Consider the following 14054-nt stretch of genomic DNA (forward strand, 5'->3'; position numbering starts at 1 on the left):
GGATAACACAGACTGAAAACTCCTGAAATGGTGAGACATTTTTCAGTGAACTAAGCCACGAAAACAACATGAGAAGGCAAAAACAACACAACTGCAACAACAGTTTTAAGAATCTGTTTCTGCTTTCCAGAGAATACTTACATGAGGAGTCCTGCACAATATTGACTTTTCATTCCGTAAATACTTTGTGTCCTCCTCATGACAGCTGAAGCTGAAAATGTTTAATTCTATACTTCACCCAAATTTCCTCTATGCTGACAGATTTTTCCAATGAAAGTTTTGGCCTAAAGTCTCATTATATTCTAAAACTGTAGTTCCCATTAAAAACACATGGCCAAGCAGATTCTTGAATCTGCTCTTCAAAATACAAAATTACTACAGTGGCAGAAGCAGCGTTCTTGTTCCATGAATGCACTGGAAATAAGATCCAGGCTTAAACAAAGTGAATATGATATTGAAGGCAATTAGGCATTATCTTATAAATAAAACCAGTTCTTGGGCATTCTGTTTCTCAGTTCCTCTTTAATAGAATAACATGGAAGAAAGAATGTCTCATCAATACACAATAATATATATAACTGCTTGACTGTAAAGAATAATGACTATCATGGGCAAAATTGCTCCTATGATACACTGAAGGAATGGAATTAGTTGGCCTTGCCTCCCTAGAAATTTTGATTATAGAGATGATATATATTAAATCGTCCATGATTTACACATTCTGATTGGAATGACACAGATGCAGGAAGATATCAAGTAGTTATAAGACCAGGATCGGTTTACAAACTGTTTCAGGATTTCAGCCTTCACTGAAATCTGCAGGATCTTCATTAACTTTGCTGTGACTAAAATAATACCAAAGCATTAGTTCTTTGGTCTCCTACTACTTAAAAAAATCAGTTATCACCAAAGTCCTACATGCCTGGAGTTTGCCCTTATTACCCCAGGAATTAAATTGGATTGGAGATGACAAACTAATGGAGATATTTGAACTGATCTGCCCCTCACTCCTGTATTTTCACAACTCTACTGCAGTGTTTTAATACAGCAGAACACAAATTTTTTTGTTTTTTGAGGCTATGTACTGAATCACAAAGACATAGTAATTTAATTTGTTTTATTGTATTGCACAAGATATTTATGCAATCCATGTAGATACTGTATTAAAGGATCCATGTTTCCCAAAACATTGCCTGTTGCAGCACACATCACAAGCATTGTGAATAACCAGTGCCTTCTTGAAAAATCAAAGTTTTTGGTTGCAAGTTTAAGCATGTGTGGCAATAAATGGAAGAAAAAAAGCAAGGAGTATCAATACATATTTGTTTTCAAACACACAAATATACAATTTTCAGAAGAGCACCAATAATGTCAAGCAATTATTTTGATGAGATACTGTATGTGTAGGCTCCACAATAAAAAGCCAAGATACACACAAAAATATATTTCAACTTCTAAAATAATTTAACCATCATATTTTGCATGTGTCACCTGTTTACAATACATCATTTCATATACAACATCAGGCCCAAAGCCTCAAACTGTGAAAATTCGTGCATACTCAGAACAGTTGACACTCTGAAGCTGAAAAAGCCTTCAACTGTTTACATCTGGATATAGAGCAGTATAAGACTGCAGAAATAGTTACTGTGAAGGTATAACAGAAATGGTAGTACGGAAAATGAAGAAAAACACAACCAAGACCCCAAGCACAAGGTTCTTGAAAGAGGCCTACATGTAAAGTGATGTTGCAATAATTTATAACAGTGAATAATTAATACCAATCTCCCTTCTGACACCTACAGAGTCTCATATGTTCAGAAGCCCATGGAAGTGAACTAACCAAACGTCATGATCAGTATCATCCTCAAATTCTGTTTCTTAAGTTTCTGATCATTATACTGGTACTTAAAAACATTTTATACTTGCTGAAAACTGTTATTAAAATTTACCTTCCTGCTATGAGAATTTAGTGTCATAAAAATTATGAAAAACAATAGGTAAAAAAATAGTACTTTATGAATATTTTTAGAAAACCCGTCAAACAGCTGCAAATACAGCTGATTTTTAAGTGTCTCTTCTCTTGAACTGCATTTCTGTTTATTTTTATTTAAGTGAATCACTTTTAAGAAAGCAAGGAGTACCAGCTCTAAGATTTATTCTTGTCCATTACATTGAGGACCTCATCCAAAAGTGAAGGTCCCAAGTCAAGTTGTAATGAGAGAAGAGAGCCTGCAAGATCTGAAAGGGATTCTTCTGACTTTGTCTTGGTTAGTTCACACGAAAGTCGGCTATCTTCAAACAAATCAACTGTTTGCCAATCAGTGCATCGTTCAGAAAAGCTGGATGAGTTACTGTCTCTACCATTAATAAAATGTGATGAAGAACCATTTTGCTCCCATACATCATCTTTGTATGTTTCTCCATTCTCCGTCTGTTTACTTTTCTCCTGCAACTTCTCCTCAATTACTGGCTCACAGCTAAGCCGTGGGTTTCTTGATGACCTGACGGATTCTTGCTTTGAATTAAACGTCACTGGTGACAGTAAGGGCAACATAAGAGCTTGAGAACCCCCAATGGCAGGAAGGGAAATAGCATTTTTGAGCACTGGTGATGGAGTTTCTGTAAACATGGATTCAGAAGTGCTGTTTGCCCTTAAGAATTCACTGTGGCCACCAGATTGGCTAACTCTAGTTTCTCCTTCATTTCCAGGCAATAATTCATAGTTTCCCTGCAAAAAGGAGATGTCTCCAAAAACATCATGTTGTCCCTCTTTTCCAATATGTATGGTGTGACGAAAATCTCCAAGTGGTGGACTGATCATATCAGGAGACAAGATATCCCTTAGTTTGAACTTCTTCCCTTTCTTATTGTTAGCAGCTTTCAAGTAGATGGGTGTCTTGGCTGGCATCTTGCTTCTAGATAGAGGGGGAGTTGTTTAAAAAAAAAAAAAAGGAAGGAGAAGTCCCTTACAAAGCCAGATCTTCTCAAGAGATCTTCCGTGTGACCTATGTTACATCATCATCTTGTACCAATCTTGCACATCAAGTCCCCTTCTTCTGAGGTAGGGAACTTCAGGGTATGTGAATGTCTCCCGTTGGAGGACTCTGCAAGATGGAGCACAAGTTTCAGGCCAGTTAGCAACCAAACATCCAACTTCAAGAACTTGAGAAGACCTGCATGGGATACAAAATCAGATTATCATTAATTTTTCCTGGTTCATTCGGTCCTGTTTTCACACACACACAAAAAATTAGCAATGGTACTGACAGTTCCAGTCTGCAGATTAACATTATGATGTTTCTTCCCTTCATTAGGCAGGATAAAAGGGTTTAAGATTAACAATGGCTAGCTAACCTTTCTCTGACTTTATAACTTGTTTTGAAGTCAGAGTTTCTTAGACACGGTTGCTGAGCACAGTTCATTTGGTAAACATCACTATCTGAATCCTTCTTCTCATTCTGACATTCAAAATGCTGGTCTTGAAGTGCAAATGCAGAAACTTATTTATAACATCCAACAACATAAAGCTTTTGGTAGACCCAGGAAGACTAAAAAAGGCACTCAATAATAATTATTTTTTTTAATGGGAGTAGTTCACCTTGGATTTGATAACTTTTGATATCCTCATTTATTACTGGAACAAACTGTCACAAATAGCTTTTCTGATAAACGTGCTAATGTAAAAGGATAATTATAGGTATCCGATGAAAGTATTGGTCCACATCCTCAGTTCCACAAATATCCGAACATGTTTTAGAAGGGACTGATTCTTGTGACCATAGTCTGTAGACTGCAGGAATTCTACACAGCAATTAATTTTAGACTGTAGCTCATGTAGGCCATGAAGCTATGGTGACTCAGAACTGCTCTGTACACCAAATCATTTTAAAATACAGTTTTCCTACTAGAATCTTGTCTCTGAAAAGTCTGATAAAGCTGTCCAGAAGGTTAACAGGATATTGGGTCAATTGGTTATGGAAAAAATACTCTTTACTAATGCTTTAATGGTGTGATTCTTCGGTCAGGAATCAATAAAGGATACTGTAAGAATCTCAGAATAAAAGCATTTTTATCCTGGGCATCTTTGTACTCTTCCCAATTCAATCCAGTGAGCAAAGCATTACAGGCCATTCCTCACTAAAAGTCTCAGCCCCAAATCTTTTACTGTCCATTTCCATTCTAATTCTGTAAAGTAGCTTGCAGTTTTTTCCACAGAAACGCATCTCTCTCTCTGTGCAATATGTGAAGAGAAGCTATCTATATTTTTGCTTCATTTCATACATGCCCCAGCAGAGATATTCCTTCATCAAATTAAGTCCAGCAAGAATCATCAGTTCAAAAGCTTTGTACTGGCAATAAAGACAGATGGCCAAGAAGTACTTAAGCATTTTCACAAATCCTCTAACCTGAGTAATTAGTTCCTTCAGTTGGGTGCTTAACTCTGCATCACAAGGGGAGCTGGGAATCTTGCCAAGTTAGCATTTTGGTTTTTGATTTCCAGAAAATATCTACTGCACTTCAAATAGTGCTGAAAATCACTTCACACAGAAGTACAACAGATATATACAGAAAATACTGTTGTACAAAATAAGCCAAATGTTCTATGAATGCAGAGAACATTTGATACTTTTAAGCTCAATTTTGAAAATACAATTGCTTGCAATCATGCACAGCTTCCCTCTAAACAAAAAAATGCTAATTCATTAGGATCTACAGAATAGTAGGAGATTCCCATTACATACCAAAACTCCATCTACTTAACTCCCTTTTGCATCTTACACTCTATGAAGTCCTAAGATCTCTGTTTGTGCCACGCATCGTAGAACAGAATTTATGACTCAAATCAGCTACCTTTCAAATTTTAAAAAATTAAATAAAATAATAAAATAAAATCACCACACTGTTTCAGCTCTCACCTTTCCTCTACCCTTGCAGCCAATTTAGGAACACAACATCCTCAACTCTACAGAGGTTGTATGTGGTTGAAAATGAAGCCTAGTAGTTGCTAGTTTCAGAGTGAAAGACCAATTCTACATATTTTATTCAAATCATAGTTTAGAGGAAAAAATGCAAACACACAAAAACCTGAAATAGAGCAAACTTTTGGTCATCCAGATAGCTGTAAGTTCTTGCACTATAAGAAAGTCCAGTAAGGGGCAGTGTGAAACCACAGTACCTCAGAGGATGCTGCAAGAAACTTCAGTGCCAGGAATTATAATCCCGCTTTACAGAACAGCCTCTGCTTTTGGGAAGGCCTTGCTTTCCACATGGCTGTGCAAAAAAGATTTTGTGTATGAAGAGAGCATTCAAAACTATACATTCACTGCAAGCAGCATTTGCTCTGTTAAAAACAAAAGCTACCTTTGCTGCAAATTTCATGAGTCATCCCATTGAAAATCCTGAAATTACAATTTGTAGACAAAAGATAACGGTTCTGTATTAAACAGAGGGTCTGTCTTTCAACATACAGTATAACCTAGACATCAGAGCAACTCCCTTTCTGCATATTTACCCTCTTTGTCACCTACTGCCCCATGAACAGATTTTAAGCCTCTCCGACCAGCTGAAATATATAATTAATCTGGAAATAGTCCCTTATCTTAAAACACTGTTTTTACTCATATTTACTTTGTAGTTAAATAAGGATATCAGTATATATTGTGGATTTTTTTAAAAATTAGTCTTTGGTAAGAAGAAAATAAAAACCTGAATTTGTAAGTGAAGAAAGGTACAAAAAGACCACGCTCCCAGCCCAACTTTTGCAGAACTAAAAGAATAATTGACAAAATTTTCACAAGAAGCTTAACTTACTCCCTGCATTCAGCAAAATTTCATGAAATTACCAGTACATGCTGCTTAAAAGCAGCAGAAACACTACAGTCTCAATATCAGGCTACACCGTAAAGTTCACTTTATCTTAAAATTAGACCCTTTTCTGATCTAGCTGTTTTCATAGAATGGCTTGGGTTGGAAGGCATCTCAAGGACCGTCAAGTTCCAACCCCCTCTGCCGAAGGTGGGATTGCCAACTGCTAGATCAAGTATTAGATTAGGCTGCCCAGGGCCCCATCCAACCTGGTCTTGAACACCTCCAGCGCCAGGGCATCCACAAGCTGTCTGGACAACCTATACCAGCACCTCACCGCCCATTCACAGGACAGGTGCTCCAACCCTTTGATCATCTTCATGGCTCTCCTCTGGACCTTCTCCAAAGCCTCAACATGCCTTATATACTGGATCAGACACAGTACTCCAGATAGGGCCTCAACAAGGCAACATAGAGGGAGACAATCACCTTCCTCACCCTGCTGCCCACCCCTCTTCTGATGCAACCCAGGCTACAATTGGCCTTCTGGGCTGCAAGAACACACTACTGGCTCATGCTAAGCTTTTCATCAACTAGGACTCCTAAGTCCTTCTCAGCAGGGCTTCTCCCAAGGAGTTCATCTCGTAGCCTGTATACATATCTGAGATTACCTCCACCCAAGTGAAAAACCTTGCACTTTGCTTTGTTGAACTCATTAGGTTAACAAGTGCCCACTTTCTGAGTTTATCAAGGTCCCTCCAGATCATCCCTTCCTTCTGCTGTATCAACTACACCACTCAGTTTGGTGTCATCAACAAACTAGCTGAGGGTGCATTCAATCCCATCATCTCTGTCATTGATAAATACGTTAAAAAATACTGGTGAAGCTGTGCTGGCAGTTTTAGAAGAGCCTTTTTTTGATAAATTTCATCTCAGTACCGAAGTGACCACTTAACCAAACTGAAAAGGAGAATGAGAAGCTATCAGAAAACCAAATGCATAACTAAAAATCTACAGCCTTAGACTGCCAGCCTACAGTAGAAGACTTTGCTTAGGAGAATAATCTGAGAGAATTTTTCTACCAGTTTAGGAGATCTCTAGATCTCCTTCTTTGAACAAGATCTGAGCATGAGCTAAGACAGAAATTTCAGCCCAGTGAAAATTAGAGTTTTATTTTGGCTGTTACTCCAGCTCATTTTCATTCCTATCACTTCACTCTCTCATGTAAGTGTTTTGCTTGGTAACTAAGGCCAATATTGTCAGAGGCACTTCTCAAATTGCCTTGTGAACCTTCTGTCCGCTCAGCAACTACCTTACCCACAGCTTGAAGTTTTCACTGGATGCCTCAGTCTATTCCACAGGCTATCAGCAAGTATCTCAACATCTAAGCTTACAAACCAAAGACAAATTAGGGTCCTTGTGCAAAGATTTATTTGTGCACAAATCTCAAGAGACCTAGGTCCTTAGGCAGGGTCCTAAGTGAATAAATGATAGAAATAAAATCCTGTTTCCACAGAGCAGGTCAAGAAGCATGGTTTTATGGGAAGCCTGTGGGCTTTCTTTAGGTCAGTCCCTAGCAAGGATTCTGCCTTATGTGTCATCGGCTAAAATCAAATTCAAAATTAACAGGAACTCATTTTCAAAGCATCATAAAAAAAGCAGGGAATTATCACACAGAGCAAGTCACTAGGAGAAAAAAAGACAATATGTACATTATTTACATAACCAAATGAAAAGAAAACAATACAGCAAAAGACAGAGATAAGCTACGCAGTAAGTTGGTGAAACTTCTCTACCTAATGAAATATCTGCAAGCACAGCCCTATAAGGCTTTAGAGGTTCATTCTGGAATTTAGCTACCAGTAGCTCTCACCAGCACAAACTGTTGCAACCTGCCTTGTCCATGCTGATACTTCCAATACGCCTGAAACTACATCAGTACAATGTTATTATAATACAGGCTTGAAGTCATGCAGTCATTGTAAGTAAAACTAACTAGCACGACAAATAACTAAGTCTACAGATACAAGAAAATCAGCAGATCATGCACAACAGAGCTTACCTCTCACATTCCTGTGGATGTAGGTGTCTATCAACTGGCAGCCTCTGCAAATGAGGCCACTAGTCCATCTACTTCTACATCAATTCATCAGTGAGCCTTTGCTTATACAGCCACCACTTTCTGAGTAAGCAAATCAGGTAGTAACACTTCCTCTACAGATTGTTCATCTAAGTTTACTTGGTTTCTAGGAGGCCCAGCCTCTGAATTCATCTGTATTAAAATCAACCACCCTGATTGGATTAAAAGCCCTTACCCTTTTGTTGCTCCCTTCTTCAAAGAACTTGCACCCTTCTGATTAAAGCTACAGATTTAATTACTCCATAAAAACAATCAGGCTAATCACACTTCAGCACAACTAATCTTCTCCAACTGTATTCACCCTAGCTCCCTATTTTATCTCATTTTTACATATGCCTTTTAGAAAACAGAGGGAAAACACACACACAAAAACCACTAAAAACAAAACAACAAATGAACAAGAACAATAAACAGAAAAATCCCCGTTCCTCCCAAACTTACAGGAACACAAGAGGGATTCTACAATACACTTCATTCATGTCTCCATTTTCCTTCAAAGGTCTAAGTGGCCTGCTAATCCCTGATGTTCGTTCTCTTTCCACTTAAAAGTCCCTACATGCGCAGACTGCCCACAGTAATTTACTCTGCATAGGCTAGTCTTCAGGGAAAAGGCATCAATCTGTAACCTAAACACTATTTTTGTGTTTGTTTTTTAATACATATTCTGCAACTCCTTTCATCCTTCTTTTATACATAGTATACAACACAAACACCTCAATCTCCCAACACAAGACAAGCTTTCTGGAACTAAGATCACTTCCTAACAACCTCTTTTTCTGGCCCTCCTCGTCTCATTCATACCTTTCTTTAAATATGCCCCAAAGTAGACAATATTCAAACCGAGATCTCATTTTCTCTCTCAACAGTGTATCTGCATTTTTCTTTTAGTATCACAACATAGTTGGCTTATGTTTAGTTTGTGGTCTATTAAAGACCTATCCTCTTTAGTGAAGAACAGTTGCCTAGCCAGTTATTCTACATCTTCTTCATGACTACTGCCTCCACAGCAAAGCCTTAAAACTCACTGCATTGCATTCTATTAATTGCAAACACTTTAAATTGTGAGGATAATTTTAAATTTTAATCTGGGCCTCTTCACTGTGTGGGTTTATCATCACCTACAGATAAAGCATACATTTGAATCATTCATAAAAACATCCTGTTGCAACAGAGACAACTATAGCCCTAGAATTCCTCCTGCTATGTCTTTCCAGATTAATAGAGGTTAAAGCTCCAAGTTACTACTACTTGAAGTAGTTTGAATTTTGAAACAACTTTCTGTTTGGAGGTATCTAATAGGAGTGAGTAAGGAAACATGAATATACTCCATAATATAGATACATTATTGAATGACAAGCAAAGTCTGGAAAACACCAGCTATACATAACACAAACTGAGGAGAAATAAAATAAAAATAAAAAGCAGAGGACTGTCAGCCATATTTCCTTCTGACTTTCTCAAGGTAAGAAAATCATCTGAGTATACCTTTTCAGCCCCCTTGCTATAAACACTTTTCCTTATGTAAATTGTATGGATAAATAATACACTAGCAATAAGCATTCCTGAAGGGGCGTTAGTTGTCCTTTAATGTAAGCACAGACAGGGACAGACTGAATACAGTGTCTTTTCCTCCAGGTATCTTCCATTTGTCTAGCACACCCCAGCCCCCAAAAGTGCTTATGAATGAAAAGAACCCAAATTCCTGAAATTATTTTCAGTTGTTGACTGCCTTAAATCTTGACAACCTTTCCCTGCATAATATCTTGTCAAATGGATCAAGCTAGAGTAAATCATATTAACAAAGAAATACCTCCAACTATAAACCGTTAAAGTACGTGTGCATTACACTAAAATGAAGCCAACCTAATTATAAATAATTGAAGGATAAAATTAACTGTGAAAACAAACAGCTGTACCAGCACAGCTAGAAGGGGCTGCTGAAGTCACCTAATTTGGGGCTGCTCTCTAATTTGAGCAACTGGCCCCAGTCTCCAGTTATTATTTTGTTCTATATCAGCCTGTGAGATTACAAAGGCCTTTTATCAACCAGCAACCTTCACCCCTGTTAAGGTACTTGAATATTAACCAAGTCATTTCTCAGTAGTCTTTTTTGATCGAAGTGAACAGGGGGAATTCCTCATGTGGTGATGGTGGGGGAGTAATTTTAGGCCTTCAAATATTGCTTTCTCTCCTTTGAACCCTCTCCAATTTTCCAACAGCCTTTTCAGAGCAGATCAGAATTAGTGACAACATTCTCATGCAGCATATACTCCCTCGCAGCACACACAAAGAAATAAAATCACTTCTTCCTTTCCATCATTTCTCCTCACTTATAAACAAGATCAAATTTCTGTGTCTATCTTCACCATCTTACAACAGGAATTTTCCAGTATTTACAAGCTCTTTGATAGTAGTACTGCACAACAAACCCTTTAAGATTTCTTCTGCTGATATAACAAAAAACAGTTCTCCAAGCAGAATCAATTCTATTAGCAAAGTTAGCAATTTGTTACCAGAGCCATTTGTAGCTCCAGTGTGAATTACCCCATCCATCTTTTTTAAGGATGACGATAAGCATATATTCATCTAATCAACAAATCCGGCCAGCACAGCCAATGGTAGTGCTCACTTGTCCAGTAAGTCCAGTAAGTGATGCCCTTTGTCCACTAAGATTCTATTCTTTAGGGAAAAAATAAAAGGCTTTCCAAGCTATTGTTCTCCAAAAGTAAGCTGGATTTCTATTTTCAGAATAAAATGCAAGACCATAACTCAGAAAGAGAAAACATTCTATTTGAATGTGCTCAATCGCCTTCTTCATCAATACACATCCTCAGTCTCCATGACCTGCACATCTGTACTGCAATAATCTTATTTGCAGACTGCTCAAGAAAACATCATAAACCCCAGTGCTGTATAAGACTGTTGGATGATTTCAAATGAAATACATTCCTCTATGATGCCAGTGTCCTCCTGACATTTACTCTAAGATTCTCAATGTGTTTAATATGTTCTTCATTGACACTACAGAGAACTAAAGTTTTGAGAATTTGGCTGAGGCAATACTGAGTCAAATGCCTTATACAGTGGGTTTTTTGTTGTTGTTGTTTGTTTTTTTGCAGTTGTTTTTGACCACTCATTAGAATGTTTTGAAAAATATCCATTAAAAAAGTACCCAGCAGGCCTTGGCCACAGCCTTCTAGGTTTGAAAACTTTGCATCTTTTCTAGAACAATAAAAACCTCTTGTCTTTTCTTCTCTAGAGACAAACATTTAAAGAGCTCACTGGATTCTGCTGGTCTGCCCTATAGACTGAAGCAGCTCTCTATTATATTCTTCTTAGCTTTGCTAGCTGGTACATTCATACACATGGATTTAATACCATATAGTTCAACTTTATTGTTGGCTTTCTAAAATTGGGCGACCATTCCAATTTAGGCATAGGCACATGTCTGTACAAAGTACTAAATGCTTCTTAACTCGTGCAGTCTGTGAAGGTGGGGTTACGTTTTATTAGCCAGGCTGTACACTTAAGCATGGTCACCTTTCCTCCTATAAAGCCAGCACATCGGATGAGCAGACAGCCAGGGATCATAAACTCACAGGCCACAGGATGAAGAGGCTTTAAAATCTTGTCCATGAGTTCCCTTCGCACATCAAAAAAATTGCCAAAAAAGAGACGAAAAAACGCACACCTCTAGAACCAAGCCCACATGCCACCTAAAAGACTGGATAACCACTCTGGCTGAAATTTCACCAGTGAAGAGAGAAGGAAGGTTTAGTCTTTACACAGAGAAGCTCCCTGATGCACAAGGCATGTTCACCTGAGTGCTGTTATTGCCAGACAGAAGAATCAGAACGGGCAGGACTGCCCCTTTGTAATTCTGAGCAGCTTACCTACATAGCTTTCTCCTTTAACACAGAGGGTGTAGTTCTCCAGCCAAGCTCAGTTCTCAAAGCTGGTTTAAGAAGTTTCCGCCCTTGTTTCCTCTCTGTTTGTTCCCAGATCCGCACTGCAGTTCCTTGTACTCTCAGCATGTAGGCAGATCTACAAGCCACACTGCAAACTGGGCACAGCAGCAGTTCTCCCCACTGACTCAGTTTACAGTAAAGGCTTACAAACAGCTGCAGTGTGACTGCTGGTAACACTTCCAGAGAGAGTTCAAGCCCAATATAACTTACTGTCAAAGACATTCTCCTCCCACCATCTGCGTGCACACACTTGACCCCTCATAAGCCAGCTCGGCTCACTGAACTGGATGAAAACTAACTAGGAAAGGGGTTTGAGATCACCTTGCTACTTCCAGCTGCAGCAAGTCATTTGAGCAGCTCAGAGAGCAAAGGGTTCTGACAGAAAGGATGAGCAATTCTTAACCAACATTTCAGAAAGATAAAATGTCCATGGATTTTTTTTTTACTCACTTCTGATGCAAAAATGACTTGCTACTTGCTACATCCACTAGTCTTGGGGTTCCTAAAATTGGCATAATCTAAAAACAAAGTTTTTTTTCAAGATATTTTTAACAGTTTATTATTTCTATTGTTTTTTTTAAATAGATCTCTAACATTTCCTTAACTGGCAGCTCCTGACAAAAGGCAACCTAAAAATAATACCATCTTGCATGATCCAATTCAACCCAACTCCAGCCCCTTAGCCACCTCTCCTCCAATTCTCAAATACTCTTCATCTCAAAGTCAAATATTCTTTATCATCTCCTTGAAACACACAATTGACACAGGCATATTACAGTCACCAGTTCTGTTTTTATTCAATTCCTCTAGTGTTTCACTTGAAGTATTTACCATCTTAAAACAGCTGATAAACTCATTTAAACCAAACTTGAGGTCCAGAGAACCCTCTGTACACAAAGGTTAATTATGAAGGAGAGGTACTGAACTACAGAGGAAATTTGCACAGGACATACTTGTTGCACTGCATAGGAAAGGATGCATTCTCTGCTCTGTTGCAGTTCTGCCTTCTCCAAGGAGCAGAACGGCCATCAAGATGAAATCAAAGAGCATGGGGATGGGGTAAAAGGAAGGAAGGAAATTATTCAATGAATTAATTACAAAAGCTTTCAGAGAATTTCTTATTTGGTCCAAATCATGCCCTCCTTAAGGAATGGGGATGAAATCACAGAGTTAATAAGACTTTAAAAACTGGTGATCCGTATGCAGTGCAAAGTAGATTGTTAACACAAGTAAACTAAATGATTTTGTTTTACTGCCCTTATAAGAAACATAAGGAAAAATGTGGAATTACTTTACTACAAGCTTAAGCTATACTTGTAACAGAAAAAATGCCACTATTTGAAGGCAGTTTCAGCAGAGGTAAGAGTAAGTGACAACCGAAATACACATTATATTCTGTCTCTGCTCTGCAGCATGTCAGCAACGCCTGTGACTTGCCCCAGCAGATAGGGCTGCATCACATTGGACAGCAGTTCAGTGTTCCCCATTTCCTCTTCACATCTCTTTTTGACAAGCACTCAGTTCTGTCAACTTGAGTTGCTTATACTATATCGATCAGACTTTTTTCCTTTATCACATAGCATTAGACTACATTCACTTTCTGTGCCAACAGTTGTATTTCACATACTGCTCTTAAAACCAGGCAGAGTTAAGCAAGTCTAATTTGAAAGAACTGAATATACTCAGTGCTTCTTTCTTCCATGTTTGGAAGCACTACAGAGATCTACTGGCAGAATATTCAGAGTGGCACTGTGCCAGTTCGGTGCTAAAACCAGACTGATTAGCAGCTGATATTTCTTTCAAACTGTAAACCCCACACATCTAATTAAGCTGATTGAAATAATGCTGTCCCAGGTCCCAGGAAAGCCACCTTCTTGATACCTGGGGTTTTAGCTCAGCCAGTACTCTGCTACTTTCTCCCCATTACTGCAGCCATATTTCCAAAGATAAGCATGTGTGTATGACACAGCTTAAGCCAAATGGCACATGAGATGACAGCATCTGTACACAGAGATCAGACCCTGAGCTTGCATGTGCAGGCAGCATGACAGAATAATTAAAGGATCAGAAAAAGATGCTGAATCCAGTGAATTCAAGCAGACCTCATGTACTGCAACTCCTGTTTTTTAGCAGCTTTT

The 14054-nt window shown here is 38.4% G+C and overlaps 1 protein-coding gene across 3 annotated transcripts; it reads right to left on the bottom strand.

Annotated features, from left to right (window-relative positions):
* Positions 1–1100: 1100 nt before the first annotated feature.
* On the bottom strand, positions 1101–12085 carry CDC42EP3 (CDC42 effector protein 3). Of its 3 annotated transcripts, none has more exons than XM_010706873.3 (2): positions 11846–12085; positions 1101–3176 (listed from the first exon to the last, which is right to left on the bottom strand). In XM_010706873.3, exon 2 carries the CDS (start codon positions 2909–2911, stop codon positions 2150–2152), a length of 762 nt encoding a protein of 253 aa, XP_010705175.1. In that variant the 5' UTR covers positions 2912–3176; positions 11846–12085; the 3' UTR covers positions 1101–2149. The 3 variants fall into 3 exon arrangements, with proteins under 3 accessions (XP_010705175.1, XP_003204005.1, XP_010705174.1); XM_003203957.4 differs by having other exon boundaries at positions 1101–3107; positions 11842–12085; XM_010706872.3 differs by having other exon boundaries at positions 11842–12085.
* Positions 12086–14054: the final 1969 nt, after the last annotated feature.

This window comes from Meleagris gallopavo, chromosome 2 (assembly GCF_000146605.3).
Source record: "Meleagris gallopavo isolate NT-WF06-2002-E0010 breed Aviagen turkey brand Nicholas breeding stock chromosome 2, Turkey_5.1, whole genome shotgun sequence".
In the NCBI taxonomy this organism is placed as follows: Eukaryota; Metazoa; Chordata; class Aves; order Galliformes; family Phasianidae; genus Meleagris; species Meleagris gallopavo.